This window comes from Mytilus californianus, unplaced genomic scaffold (assembly GCF_021869535.1).
Source record: "Mytilus californianus isolate M0D057914Y unplaced genomic scaffold, xbMytCali1.0.p SCAF_7, whole genome shotgun sequence".
In the NCBI taxonomy this organism is placed as follows: Eukaryota; Metazoa; Mollusca; class Bivalvia; order Mytilida; family Mytilidae; genus Mytilus; species Mytilus californianus.
In genome coordinates this window covers 98,954,697-98,970,261 of record NW_026262723.1, presented here as the reverse complement: position 1 = coordinate 98,970,261, position 15,565 = coordinate 98,954,697, and the positions used below count along the sequence as shown (strand labels likewise).

The 15,565-nt window shown below is 33.7% G+C and overlaps 1 protein-coding gene across 21 annotated transcripts in view; it reads left to right on the top strand.

The window, feature by feature from the left end:
- Positions 1-15,565, top strand: part of LOC127709182 (DNA topoisomerase 3-alpha-like) — a 53,298-nt gene that overhangs the window by 34,979 nt on the left and 2,754 nt on the right. For all 21 annotated transcript variants that reach the window (XM_052214549.1, XM_052214554.1, XM_052214555.1 and 18 more), the window contains 6 exons: positions 50-123; positions 674-732; positions 1,756-2,211; positions 4,179-4,308; positions 4,897-4,995; positions 6,220-6,326. In XM_052214549.1, coding sequence (XP_052070509.1) covers positions 50-123; positions 674-732; positions 1,756-2,211; positions 4,179-4,308; positions 4,897-4,995; positions 6,220-6,326 — 925 coding nt within the window. The remainder of the gene's footprint in view (positions 1-49; positions 124-673; positions 733-1,755; positions 2,212-4,178; positions 4,309-4,896; positions 4,996-6,219; positions 6,327-15,565) is intronic.

Sequence of the window (15,565 nt, the reverse complement as noted above, 5' to 3'; positions counted from 1 at the left end):
AGTTTATGCTCACTTGTGTAAATATTTTCATTAGATATTTTCTTTGTAGTGTTTACCAAATGAAATAAAGAATATCAAGTTTAAGTTTAAAAGAGGATCAGTTCCTCCAATGGTTCCAACAGAGTAAGTGATAATTGTGGTTTGTATGGTCAGAAAGTGAATTGTCACTTGTCTAAAAGGATCAAACAAGAAAATGAGATACAAATATTACCAATTTAGTTTGATTAACATGATTTTTGTATATCAAAGAAACGTTTTTTTTTTAAATATTTGTTCAATTTTTTTATTAGATTTTGAAAATTTTGGACAGATACGAATCAGAAATATTTGTGTAGAATCTCCATTAAAAGAATCTTCATTTCATATTGATTGGAAAGCATACAAGGCAGCAATGATGTCATAGGATCCATTATACCCTTTGGAAATACTCTAAAACTTAATGGCCAATCTTTATCTTTTATATCGAAACTGCTCTCTGGAGCCTCAAGTTCCAGTCATTGGAGTTCAGCTGAATTTTTTTTATAGTCAAATATACTTAGGTGTCATCTTTGAATTGATGCATTTCATTTCCTTTAAGTTATTACTGCAAATGTAAAAAAAAAACAAAAATTCCTGTAATTTTGTATCTTTAAAAAAAAAGATTATTATTACATTGATTCCTATATTTTTGTAGGTATACTGGTTGTATAGGAGGATGTGATGAAATGTTAAATGAAGCACTTAACTTATCAGGTGAGAGGTTTTTAGCATGGTTGGATTTTTTCTTTTTTTATACTTGATAAACCTATTCTAAGTGACTTTGCAGTAAATAGAGATTTTATTGACATTTTCTTAGAAATGGATAACATATGACATTTCTTTGCTGTGCAAAATGTCACGGTTAATAGATTATAAACAATTTTTGGGTGATGTTGTAACTGTATTTTGTGTAAGATATTAATATCAATATTTTTGAGCTAGCCTTGTTCATAGGGGTTTATAGAGTGGAACAGATTAAAATGACTCTCCTTAATCTTCTAGTATAGATAAAATATGGCTGGATGGTTTCTTGTAAAGTATCAAATGAGTGTTAGTACTTTGGTCATGATATGATCACTAGTGAGCTGAATGAGAAAATTAATTCAGGGCAAATTAACCTGACCTTTGTCAAATAAATAAAAATGTTCTTATTCAGCACCTTTTAAAAAGTTATAAAAGAAATGTCCAAGGACAGAAAGGTTCCTGGTGAGGCACTTACTAAGTTATTAACCCTTTTTAATTAAATTTTACAGACAATATATGTAGTGGTCTTCTTAACACAACTATGGTAATAGAAAAGAAACCAAATGAGGCAAAAGTTGTCAGTCTGAGGCAATTACCTCAATAAATAAAAAATGTGAGGTATATGTCTGTGAGGCAGTTAAAAGCCTCTAAAGACATCTAGTTGTCAATTTACAATCTTCAACAATAGACGGAAACTGACCATTGAAGATATCAACTATAATTTTTCCCTGAAACCATAATGGTAATAAATAAAAGAAATCTTTTGCTTCTCTTTGCTGAACCGGAACCCATGTAATGTTTAAGACTAAGAATACTTATTCAGCACTAAAGGAAAAGGTGATCTTTTAATTATAAAATTAGTTTGATCAGATTTCCAGCAATAATTTAAATGAAACTGATTCTTGATAATTATGGCTCATAAGAACAAACGGTCATCTGAAAAGTTTTTATAATATTGTTTTTAGTTTTATACAATGATTATTTTTCATGCAGCAAATCGCCCAGTAAGACCATCAAGTGTTTCAACACAAAGACCTAGTAACAACACTTCACTGAATACATCTATACCAGATAGTGGATATGGTAGTTCAGGACCTTCACGTTCATATTCTACCCAGAGTTCATCAAATCAAACACAAAATTCTTATCAAAGAAACACCAATCAAAGACAACCATTTCAGCAGAATAATAGCCCCTTTCAAAGAGGACAAAGACAAAACAGAAATGATAGTTCTTATGTGCCTAATAGTTTCAGTAGCCCCTCAATGAATAATCCAAGAGGAAGTGAAAATCAGAATAGGGGAGATAACTCACGAGTGCCTCTATTGCCAGTACAACCATTTAATAGAAGTGCTGCTGGTGGACAGTCTGATGGTTCCAATTCTGTTGTATGTAACTGTGGTGAAGATGGAGTTTTGTTAACAGTCAGAAAAGAAGGTCCAAATACAGGTATGTTATATGATATAAAGTTCAGCATTATAGAGTTCTTTGAAAAAATGCTCCTTATTTATTATATACACTTTTTAAACAGTACAAAAAGCTATTAGGATATGTGGAAGAGTGAAAACATGTTTAATGATAATAAGGTAAATTTCATCCATCATCATGTTACCTTTGGGCCATTCCATTAAAATGTATGTGGGAGGGTAGGAAGGGACTTTCACAAAATATCCCTACAACCAAGAACCATTATTTAGATAATTTTGCATAATGGTAATAGACGCATACTGAAAAAAGACTCATGACCACATTCAATCATTTAAAAAACTTCCCTTCCTACCATCCCACATACATTTTAATGGAATAGCCCTTATGGACAATTTGTGAAGAAATGTAGCCAGCTTTGTTGTACTTCTACTCCTTGTTATATCTGTATAGACCAGACTTGGTATCGACAAAATCATTTAATATCACAGATTGAAAATAAGGTGAAATCTCATGAATCGTGTGGCCTATGAGTTCATTGAAGTATTAATTAAAATCTTAAGATCTCAAAAATAACAAATCATAATTAGATAGTATCTGCTGTGCAATACTCTATCAAAAAATCATTTAGACATTCATTATTCATAATTGTACATGTACTATCAAAAACAGAACAAAAAAGAATTGGAATTCTCAATATTACCCCTCTTGTCCTTGAATTTTCAACATTTTGATGTCATTTTTTGTCTTGTCTGCATGAAATAGAGACATAGGAATGCTATTCCTGCAGCAATGACAGCAGCATAAACTATTTGTATAAAGGTTTATATTTCAGAAGGTAGAAGACCTGGATGATTCATACCTTGCATATAGAAAGATGCCTTATGGGACTAACTTTCTGTGTATCAAATATGTCAATTGTGACTTACCTCATTTTCCTGGTTCAGTAACTGCTTAAATAATCTATATTTATTTTTGTCATGTAAAATTCTCACTTATTATGAGTAAAAGTAAAAAAATATTTGGTTTATGGGTTCCTTACAAGGTCTACATGTCTTTCAGAGAGGGTTCATCTGACCTTGACCTAATTTCATGGATCAGTGATCAAATTTAAGTTTTTTATTAGGTTCTTTTTTCAGATTAGCAGATAATCAACTATATTTGATGAATTGAATAATTGCTAGATGTCCCACAGGTATCATCTTTTACACAGATCATCGATAATGTTAAGTTTATGTTATACCTGTAGTAAAACTTTTAACTAGGGATGCCAACTCTGTGAACAATCACTAATCGAGTACTCGTTGGTTTTATCGAGTGACACTCGAGTATTCGCTCTGGAATATATCTACAACACGGAAACACAAAAAATTTATTTTACATTCTGTGGTTTGTTGTTAAACGGACAAAAAACCATCTACATAAGTATCTGGGACAAGGAATTACACACCATAATTAATAGCTCATTACCTATAAGTACTAATTAAGTAAAAATCAATATAATTTAATGAAGACCTATTTAGAAATTATAACAAGGAAAATCCATATTAAACAATAGTATTTGGTAATCGTTAAGAAAACACATTCATTGTTTACAAAGGCGTAAGGATTAGAAGTTTAACTATTCACTGAGGGTCACCAGAGGATGCAACAAATTTATTTTATTTGGAAACATTTTATTGCCAACTATTGTTGGGGACAGTCGGTTTTGCAACTTTGTAAATTAAAGTCTTGCAGATGAAAATATTTGCTCTGACAGTACCGATGTGACGTCATATAGTTTTACCCTTATCCGTCATTTTCTAAATGCCTTCACATATTGAGCCGATATTTAGTATGTGAGTCTACTATGATGAGTAACAGATCGAGTTAACGTTTGGTTCTGCTTTGCTGATTTTTCCCAAAATAATGGGCTTCAAATTTCCACTCCTGAAAATGGCTTCAAGCTTTTCCCACATATCTAATTCTCAAATACTTTTATTACATTACAGGAAGACAGTTTTATAAATGTGGTGGTTCTAAGTGTTCATTTTTTCTTTGGGCTGATGAGGCTGGGGGAAGCAGAAATGATACCTCTGGCTCAAGTAGTGGGTATGGAGGAAGGGGAGGTAACTCATATAGGTAAGAGTTTTATATGAAAAATATGTTTTGAAATATTTTAATAGATGTAATATTCTATAGCATTAGACTTTCTCTATTGCCTTCGAATGTTATATCAAATCTTTATTGATCTAAATTTAAAGATTAATTTATCAAATGATATTCTTCAGATGTTCACAAGACATAAGTATCTCAAATATCAGTATTTATGTTTTTAAATTGTTTCTTACTTATTTGCTTAAGGACTTCAAACTTCTTTCATTTTTAAAAAAAAATCCAAAATAGCCTCATTTTGAGAAATTATTAATGATATTTAGATATGAGCCAAGGACTTACCCAAAATGTATTTTACCCACATCAACATCTTATAAGGAATGTTCTATCAAAATACCTTTTTGGGTAAAACCTTGATAAAATATAGCTAGAAGTTTGATGCTCAAAAGCAAATATGTAAGGCAACATTCAAAAATATGAATTTCTAAATAAAAAGAAATACTAATCAAAGAACATAATTTTCTGAATAATGTGCAAATTTTCAAAGAAAAAGTTAGCTGTTAAAAATCCTTATGACTCTCATGTGCAAAAGTATCCTTTTCTTTCTTTTTTCAGAGGAAATGATTCAGGTTTTTCATCAACACAAAGAAGTTATCCTAATACAACGAATACAAGTGAAGTTCCTTGTTGTAAATGTGGCAACCCTGGCAAAAGGTAATAGTGAAAAAGAACTTCAACCTAATTGTTGAAGGTTCACCATTGATTTTACATTAACTGAAAATACTTTAAGTTCAGAAATTTTTGTGTTATTTTTATTTTTTTCGAAAACAAAGATGTGATAGGTGTTGCAAAAACAAAAACTCTTATTTTATATTTTGATTTCATTATTTGTATGCTGCATTTCCTGAAAAAATAATAATTAATATCACATTTTGTCCATTGATCAACATTTGGAATAATTAATCTCACATTTTGTCCATTGATCAACAATTGGAATAATTAATCTCACATTTTGTCCATTGATCAACAAATGGAATAATTAATCTCACATTTTGGCAATTGATCAACAATTGGAATAATTAATCTCACATTTTGTCCATTGATCAACAATTGGAGTAATTAATCTCACTTTTTGTCCATTGATCAAGAATTGGAATAATTAATCTCGCTTTTTTGTCAACAATTGGAATAATTAATCTCGCTTTTTGTCCATTGATCAACAATTGGAATAATTAATCTCGCATTTTGTCCATTGATCAACAATTGGAATAATTAATCTCGCATTTTGTCCATTGATCAACAATTGGAATAATTAATCTCACATTTTGTCCATTGATCAACAATTGGAGTAATTAATCTCACTTTTTGTCCATTGATCAAGAATTGGAATAATTAATCTCGCTTTTTTGTCAACAATTGGAATAATTAATCTCGCTTTTTGTCCATTGATCAACAATTGGAATAATTAATCTCGCATTTTGTCCATTGATCAACAATTGGAATAATTAATCTCGCATTTTGTCCATTGATCAACAATTGGAATAATTAATCTCGCATTTTGTCCATTGATCAACAATTGGAATAATAAATCTCGCATTTTTTCCATTGATCAACAATTGGAATAATTAATCTCGCATTTTGTCCATTGATCAACAGTTGGAATACTTAAATCTCACATTTTGTCCATTGATCAACAATTGGAATAATTAATGAACTCAAAAATTACTGAAGTTGCAGCAATTTATTTTTCATAAAGATTTTTGTTTAAATTATTTTTTATTGCAAATTTCCAAATTTATAAAGAAAATGAACTCTGACAAGTGATTTGAATGTTGAAATATCATGCATATATTAATTTATATTGCCTGATAATATTTTTTGCAACTTTTTGTCATTTTGTTATGCAATATTAACATATGAATTGTGATTTTATTTTAGTTTAACAGTTCAGAAAGATGGACCAAATAAAGGGAGACAATTCTATGGCTGTTCTAAACCTAGAGGTGAAGGATGTAACTTTTTTCAATGGGCAGATGAAAATTCAGGTGAAGATTTTATTTCTATATTTTTTTTTGTATGAATAGAGAAATAACATAAAATTACTCCCAATTTTTTACATACAAAAGTGTATATAATAATATCTGAATGAATAAATGTCCTTGATCTTATTTTTAGGCAGTTAAGCTGCCTTATGCTAGCACCCTAGATTTTTGTTCTTCCCAACGAATGTTGAAAAAAGTGCCATTGTTATAATCTAGCAGGCTGATATGTTATTTATAACTAATTGGACATTTTTTTCGTACTTTTAATTCTGGAATACAAAAAATATAACCAGAATAACCTTAAATGATCGTCGAACGACCCATAATATTTGAAGTTGCACATAGGAAATAGTGCTCAATAGAAATCCGTACGTAGTTTATTATCCCCTGTGCTTTTGGCTAAGATGTCAAAGAACAATTGTATGAAATATTTCATCGCCGGAAATCTGTAATTACAAGTCGTTTATATTTCCGAAATGACAAAATGCGCAGGAATATTGTTCATGTACAACAAATCTCTATGATAGAGGAAATAAAGTTATATATCTAAGTTGGCGGTAATTTTACAACTTATCTTGCCAAATAAGGTTGTTGTTTTATGATTGAAACGAGGTCATGAAACAGATCCGGATATCGACGTCGATGGGATGTTTTAAGTAATGTGGACAACTTGTTCCCGAGACAAGTCGGACCAAATCCACTCGAACCGTCTAAGAAAACAACTGGGACCGCTTGTCAGATTTACTTAGGGTTTCATAAAATGTTAGACTAACATGTCTAGTGGAGCCATCAATCTTTTGTTTGTGTATTGGGGTCTATTTAGGGATATTTTGAGGTGCCTAAAGAAGGGATGGGTTTACTGTAGAACCCTATGGGGTTTTAGTTTTTAAATTTTCAAATGACTATTTCTCGAAAACAGTAAGTGATAGACACACACGGTCTTCAGTAATGAGTAAAGGACAATAAAACAAATCAAATAAAGTATAGGGTGAGTCCCTGGGGGTCATCCCAACCCCCTTCAATTTGAAAATGTGCTTTTATCTTGTAAACGGTCGCAATCCCCACCCCTAAACCATATATATACTTGTATGGGACAATAAAACAAATCAAATGAAAATAGTCCCCGGTGTCACCCAACCCCTTCTGTTTGAGAACTTGTAAACGGTCGAGATCCCCACCCCTATACCATTTATATTCATGTATGGGACAATATAACAAATCAAATGAAATATATGGGGAGTCCCTGGGGTCACCCCACCCCCTCCTGTTTGAGAACTTGGAAATGGTCGAGATCCCCACCCCTAACCCATATATTTTCATGTATGGGACAATAAAACAAATCAAATGAAATATAGGGGGAGTCCCTGGGGTCACCTCACCCCTTACTGTTTGAGAACGTGGGAATGGTCGAGATCCCCACCCCTAAACCATATATACTCATGTATGGGACAATTTAACAAATCAAATGAAATATATGGGGAGTCCCTGGGGTCACCCCACATCCTCCTGTTTGAGAACTTTGAAATGGTTGAGATCCCCACCCCTAACCCATATATTTTCATGTATGGGACAATAAAACAAATCAAATGAAATATAGGGGGAGTCCCTGGGGTCACCCCACCACTCCTGTTTGAGAACTTGGAAATGGTCGTGATCTCCAACCCTAAACCATATATATTCAAGTATGGGACAATATTAAAAACAAATCAAATGAAATATATGGGGAGTCCCTGGGTCACCCCACATCCTCCTGTTTGAGAACTTAAAAATGGTTGAGATCCCCACCCCTAACCCATATATTTTCATGTATGGGACAATAAAACAAATCAAATGAAATATAGGGGGAGTCCCTGGGGTCACCCCACCACTCCTTTTTGAGAACTTGGAAATGGTCAAGATCCCCACCCTTAGACCATAAATATTCATGTATGGGACAATATTAAAAACAAATCAAATGAAATATAGGGGGAGTCCCTTGGGTCTCCCCACTCCCTCCTGTTTGAGAACTTGTAAACGGTTGAGATCCCCACCCTAAACTATATATAATCATGTATGGGACAATATAACAAATCAAATGAAATATAGGGGGAGTCCCTGGGGTCACATCACCCCCTACTGTTTGAGAACATGGAAATGGTCGAGATCCCAACCCCTAAACCATATATATTCATGTATGGGACAATTTAACAAATCAAATGAAATATATGGGGAGTCCCTGGGTCACCCCACATCCTCCTGTTTGAGAACTTAAAAATGGTTGAGATCCCTACCCCTAACCCATATATATTTTCATGTATGGGACAATAAAACAAATCAAATGAAATATAGGGGGAGTCCCTGGGGTCACCCAACCACTCCTGTTTGAGAACTTGGAAATGGTCGAGATCCCCACCCTTAGACCATAAATGTTCATGTATGGGACAATATAAAAAACAAATCAAATGAAATATAGGGGGAGTCCCTTGGGTCTCCCCACTCCCTCCTGTTTGAGAACTTGTATACGGTCGAGATCCCCACCCCTAAACCATATATATTCATGTATGGGACAATATAACAAATCAAATGAAATATAGGGGGAGTCCCTGGGGTCACCTCACCCCCTACTGTTTGAGAACATGGAAATGGTCGAGATCCCCACCCCTAAACCATATATATTCATGTATGGGACAATTTAACAAATCAAATGAAATATGGGGAGTCACTGGGGTCACCCCACATCCTCCTGTTTGAGAACTTAGAAATGGTTGAGATCCTTTCCCCTAACCCATATATTTTCATGTATGGGACAATAAAACAAATCAAATGAAATATAGGGGGAGTCCCTGGGGTCACCCTACCACTCCTGTTTGAGAACTTGGAAATGGTCGAGATCCCCACCCCTAAACCATATATATTCATGTATGGGACAGTATTAAAAACAAATCAAATGAAATATAGGGGGAGTCCCTGGGGTCTCCCCACTCCCTCCTGTTTGAGAACTTGTAAACGGTCGAGATCCCCACCCCTAACCCATATATTTTCATGTATGGGACAATAAAACAAATAAAACGAAATATATGGGGAGTCCCTGGGGTCACCTCACCCCCTACTGTTTGATAACGTGGAAATGATCGTGATCCCCAACCCTAAACCATATATATTCATGTATGGCACAATTTAACAAATCAAATGAAATATGGGGAGTCCCTGGGGTCACCCCACATCCTCCATTTTGAGAACTTGGAAATGGTTGAGATCACCACCCCTAACCCATATATATTCATGTATGGGACAATATTAAAAACAAATCAAATGAAATATAGGGGGAGTCCCTGGGGTCTCCCCACTCCCTCCTGTTTGAGAACTTGTAAACGGTCGAGATCCCCACCCCTAACCCATATATTTTCATGTATGGGACAATAAAACAAATCAAACCAAATATATGGGGAGTCCCTGGGGTCACCTCACCCCCTACTGTTTGATAACGTGGAAATGATCGTGATCCCCAACCCTAAACCATATATATTCATGTATGGCACAATTTAACAAATCAAATGAAATATGGGGAGTCCCTGGGGTCACCCCACATCCTCCATTTTGAGAACTTGGAAATGGTTGAGATCCCCACCCCTAACCCATATATATTCATGTATGGGACAATATTAAAAACAAATCAAATGAAATATAGGGGGAGTCCCTGGGGTCTCCCCATTCCTTCCTGTTTGAGAACTTGTAAACGGTCGAGATCCCCACCCCTAACCCATATATATTCATGTATGGGACAATATAACAAATCAAATGAAATATATGGGAAGTCCCTGGGGTCACCTCAGCTCCTACTGTTTGAGAACGTGGAAATGGTCGAGATCCCCACTCCTAAACCATATATATTCATGTATGGGACAATAAAACAAATCAAATGAAATATAGGGAGAGTCCCTGGGGTCACCCCACCACTCCTGTTTGAGAACTTGTAAACGGTCGAGATACCCACTCTTAAACCATATATATTCCTGTTCATCATTTAAAAAAGATTTGACTGACATACAGGGTCAATCCCCTTGGCGTCACATATGCATATCACTTTACTAGACCAAACCAATATGTACTGGACTTTGCCCAATGTCAGGTGACCATGGGGATGACGAATTATGGGAGCTTTGTTTGGGAGACGGCATCCTGTTACAATTATTTCTTGTTTATTATAAAATTTTATTGATGCAAAAAATGAGTCTAGGTTAATTGAATTTACACTAATTATTTTTTGAATTATTTCTGGATCTATAATAATTTTCATTTATGGTTCATTTTAAAGAAAACATATAAATCTTTCAATCTGTGTAAAGCCCAAGAATGTTTGACCAACTGTTTTATAATCACCTGTCATTTTATTCCAAACTTGGTATGGAGTGACATCATGGACTTGGGGTGAAGATGGGGGTCATTTACATTGATATATATGCGTTGCTTTTGAAAACCTTGATGAAATATAAATTAATTTGCCTTAATAATCAATTCATTAGATAAACATAAATGTACAATATACGAATGTTTAATGTTTGTTCTTTCAAATCTTAAAAAAAAAATTGAAGCGACACTGCCACAGTTTTCATATTACGTTTGCCTTGGTTTTTGTCGAGCCTGCGACTTTTGTCGCAGAAAGCTCGACATAGGGATAGTGATCCGGCAGCGGCGGCGTTAGCTAACTTCTTAAAAGCTTTATATTTTAGAAGGTAGAAGATCTAGACTTTGTATATGGATGCCTCATGTTACGAAGTTTCCGTCAGTCACATGTCCTTGACCTCATTTTCATGGTTCAGTGACTACTTGAAAAAAAAGTTCAGATTTTTTGTAATGTTAAATTCTCTCTTATTATAAGTAATAGGATAACTATATTTGGTATGTGCGTACCTTGCAAGGTCCTCATGCCCATCAGACAGTTTTCACTTGACCTCGACCTCATTTCATGGATCAGTGAACAAGGTTAAGTTTTGGTGGTCAAGTCCATATCTCAGATACTATAAGCAATAGGTCTAGTATATTCGGTGTATGGAAGGACTGTAAGGTGTACATGCCCAACTGGCAGGTGTCATCTGACCTTGACCTCATTTTCATGGTTCAGTGGTTATAGTTAAGTTTTTGTGTTTTGGTCTGTTTTTCTTATACTGTATGCAATAGGTCTACTATATTTGGTGTATGGAATGATTGTAAGGTGTACATGTCCAACTGGCAGGTGTCATCTGACCTTGACCTCATTTTCATGGTTCAGTGGTTATAGTTAAGTTTTTGTGTTTTGGTCTGTTTTTCTTATATTGTATGCAATAGGTCTACTATATTTGGTGTATGGAATGATTGTAAGGTGTACATGTCTAGCTGGCAGGTGTCATCTGACCTTGACCTCATTTTCATGGTTCAGTGGTCAAAGTTAAGTTTTTGAGTTTTGGTCTTTTTTTCTAATACTATATATGCAATAGTTCAACTATATTTGGTGTATGGAAATATTTTATGATCTATATGTCAGTCACGCAGGTTTTATTTGACCTTGACCTCATTTTCAAGGTTCATTGCTCAGTGTTAAGTTTTTGTGTTTTGGTCTGTTTTTCTTAAACTATAAGCAATAGGTCAACTATATTTGTTGTATGGAAGATTTGTTAGCTGTACATGCCTGCCTTGCATGGTTTATCTGACCTTGACCTCATTTTCATGGTTCATGGGTCAATGTTTAGTTTACTTGGTTAATGTTAAGTTTATGTGGCAGTTGTAATAAAGCTTTATATTTAGGACTATCAACATAATATCAATGATTAGTAAAGAAGGCGAGACATTTCAGCGTGTGCACTCTTGTTGGTTAACTGCCTACAGCGCTTACAGTGCTTTGATTATGTTTATGTGACTGCTTTAAAAAATAGTTACTTTGTCATGTGAATTTCTTACTTATAATGAGTATTGGGATAACTGTTTCTGGTAGGGGGGTCCTTTGCAAGAAAAGAAGAAAAAAATCAGATAAGATAAATGATTAGTTAAAGGGGCATTAGCTACGAGATATAAAAAAAAAATTAAAGTATGATTATTTTTTTTTAATCATTAATGAAAGTGATAAAGTGAAATAATAATTCGCTTTTGGAATCCAATTTGGTTCGATTTTGTCAAAATAAGCTAAGAAACATCGCTGATGAATTATTCACTTGCAAGTGAATAATTCGACCTCATTGAATCCGTATTCATGTGACCTTTAATTTGACCCTTTAGCTGAAGATGGGTTACGCTTGTATTCAGCTATTACAGTCAGGGGCATTACTTAAATAAGTAACAATTAAAATTACCTATACAAGTAATGTTGAAAACGAGGCTATTTTAAATATTACTTATATAAGTAACTTTTCTGAATAATATTTTTATAGGTGTCCAATTATACAGATTTTAGTAGCTTTAACAAATTTTCACAGTCATCTGGTTATTTTTCCCATGAAATATAAAATCTAATCCTTCTGAAACACTAAGTAACTTTCTGACGCACTTATCTTTCATACTGACGCTTCTGGGTCAAAGATTGGTCTCATGGGACTATTAAATTATCATTTTCCTCCAAAATCTTGAAGGTAGACTAATATAAATAGATAGATACTTGTGAATTAATTAAGACTTGAAGTTATTTATAACTTGTAACCAAAATCAATTACATATGTTCCTTCAATAAGTGTTATTACTATTTTTTTCAAAAATGTATAAAATAACTTATTCAAGTAATATTTTTGTCATTATTTTTAAAGTAACCCTTTATCTCTATACTCCTCTCAAATCTAATAAATTCTTTATTTTATGATATAAAATGATGTGTAAATTCATGAAAACTACATTTAGTCTATGCTTCTATTGAAATTTAAAATAACTCTATTAAGTAATTTTATTATTTTTAAAAACAAAAATTACTTATATAAGTAACTTAAAAAAATAACTTGTTTAAGTAACGCCCCTGACTGTATTAAAAGGAAAAGAATGTCAACATTGAAATTGAAACAAGGATGAACAATTTTGTTGACTGAATCGATCCACAAAAAAATCATTCTTATACAGGTAAAATAGATGATAAATAGATATAAGAAGATGTGGTATGAGTGCCAATGAGACAACTCTCCATCCAAGTAAAAATTTATAAAAGTAAACCATTATAGGTCACAGTACGGTCTTCAACACAGAGCCTTGGCTCACACCGAACAGTAAGCTATAAAGGGCCCCAAAAAGTTACTAGTGTAAAACCATTCAAACGGGAAAACCAACGGTCTAATCTATATAAAAAACGAGAAACGAGAAACAAACATATTTTTAACCTACACTATGAAATCAAACAGACCTAGAAAAATCCAATTGCATGTGGTCACGATCTACTTATATTTATATTTATGTTATATCGGGTTAAATGACCATCAACAGTCTTCGGAGGTCATCTCGATGGTTAATTAGATGACGTCTAGACAAAAATACACATGAAATGTTGAAACATATTATCATGTCCATGCATTTTTAGCTCACCTGGCCGAAGGTCATGGTCGTCGTCGTCCGTCGTGGTTAGCTTTTTACAAAAATCTTCTCCTCTGAAACCACTGGGCCAAATTTAACCAAACTTAGCCACAATCATCATTAGGGTATCTAGTTTAAAAAATGTGTCCGATGACCCCGCCAACCAACCAAGATGGCCGCCATGGCTAAAAATAGAACATAGGGGTAAAATGTAGATTTTGGCTTATATCTCTGAAACCAAAGCATTTAGAGTAAATCTGACGGGGTAAAACTGATTATTAGGTCAAGATCTATCTGCCCTGAAATTTTCAGACAAATCTGACAACCTGTTGTTGGGTTGCTGCCCCTAAATTGGTAATTTTAAGGAAATTTTGCAGTTTTTGGTTATTATCTTGAATATTATTATAGATAGAGATAAACTGTAAACAGCAATAATGTTCAGCAAAGTAAGATCTACAAATAAGTCGTCATGACCAAAATTGTCAGTCGACCCCTTTAGGAGTTATTGCCATTAATAGTCAATTTTTAACAATTTTTTGTAAATTTTTGTAATCTTTTACAAAAATCTTCTTCTCTGCAACTACTGAGACAAATTTAACCATACTTGGCCATAATCATTATTAGGGTATCTATTTTAAAAAATTTGTCCGATGACCCAGCCTTCCAACCATCATGGCCGACTTGGTTAAATATAGAACATAGGGGTAAAATGCAGTTTTTGGTTTATATCTCTGAAACTAAAGCATTTAGAGCAAATCTGACTGGTGGCAAAAATGTTCATCAGATTTAGATTTATCTGCCCTGAAAATTTTTAGACGAATCCGACAACCCGTTGTTGGGTTGCTGCCCCCGAGTTAGTAATTTTACAACAAAAATTTTGCAGTTTTTTGTTATTATCTTCGATACCATTATAATATCTAATATCTAATACTATTAATTATGATTTTAACCTTATTTTACATGATTTCCAAAGCATCAGTAAAAACAGGTGAGCGACACAGGCTTGAGAGCCTCTAGTTGATTGTTTATTTTAGACTTTGTAATTTGGATATACGTTTTAGTATGTTATAAATCAAATATGAGAATTTGAGTCAAATCTGTGAAGATGAATTTGACAGCTAATGCTCCTTTAAGAGTTAAGTGTTTTTCTTACACTGATTTTCACTGCAACATTCTTTTATGTATGTATTGTTAATCTACTGATTGAGTTTAAAAAGAGGAAGGGTTGAGATCTAATCAAAAAAATTAGTTTAGTCATGTGCCTGTTCAATTCCAGAATCTTGTAAGTGGTTGTCTTATAGGTCATATCTTAATGTTTTTTTTTTATTTTGAAAATTTGGTGTTGATTGCAGATCTATGGTTCTCTCTTCTTTTTTAGCTCACCGGGGCCCGAAGGTGTCCATCGTCGTCGTCTGTCGTCGTAAACTATTTCAAAAATCTTCTCCTCTGAAACTATACTGGGCCAAATACCTTCAAACTTTAATTAAATGTTCCTTAGGGTATCTAGTTTATAAATTGTATCCGAAGTTTTGATCCATCAACAAACATGGCCGCCATGGCTAAAAATAGAACATAGGGGTCAAATGTAGTTTTGGCTTATATCTCAAAAACTAAAGCTTTTAGAGCAAATCTGACATTGTATAAAATTGTTCAATTGGTCACGATCTATCAGCTCTGAAATTTTCAGACAAATCGAACAACCCATTGTTGGGTTGCTGCCACCGAATTGGTAGTTTTAACAAAAT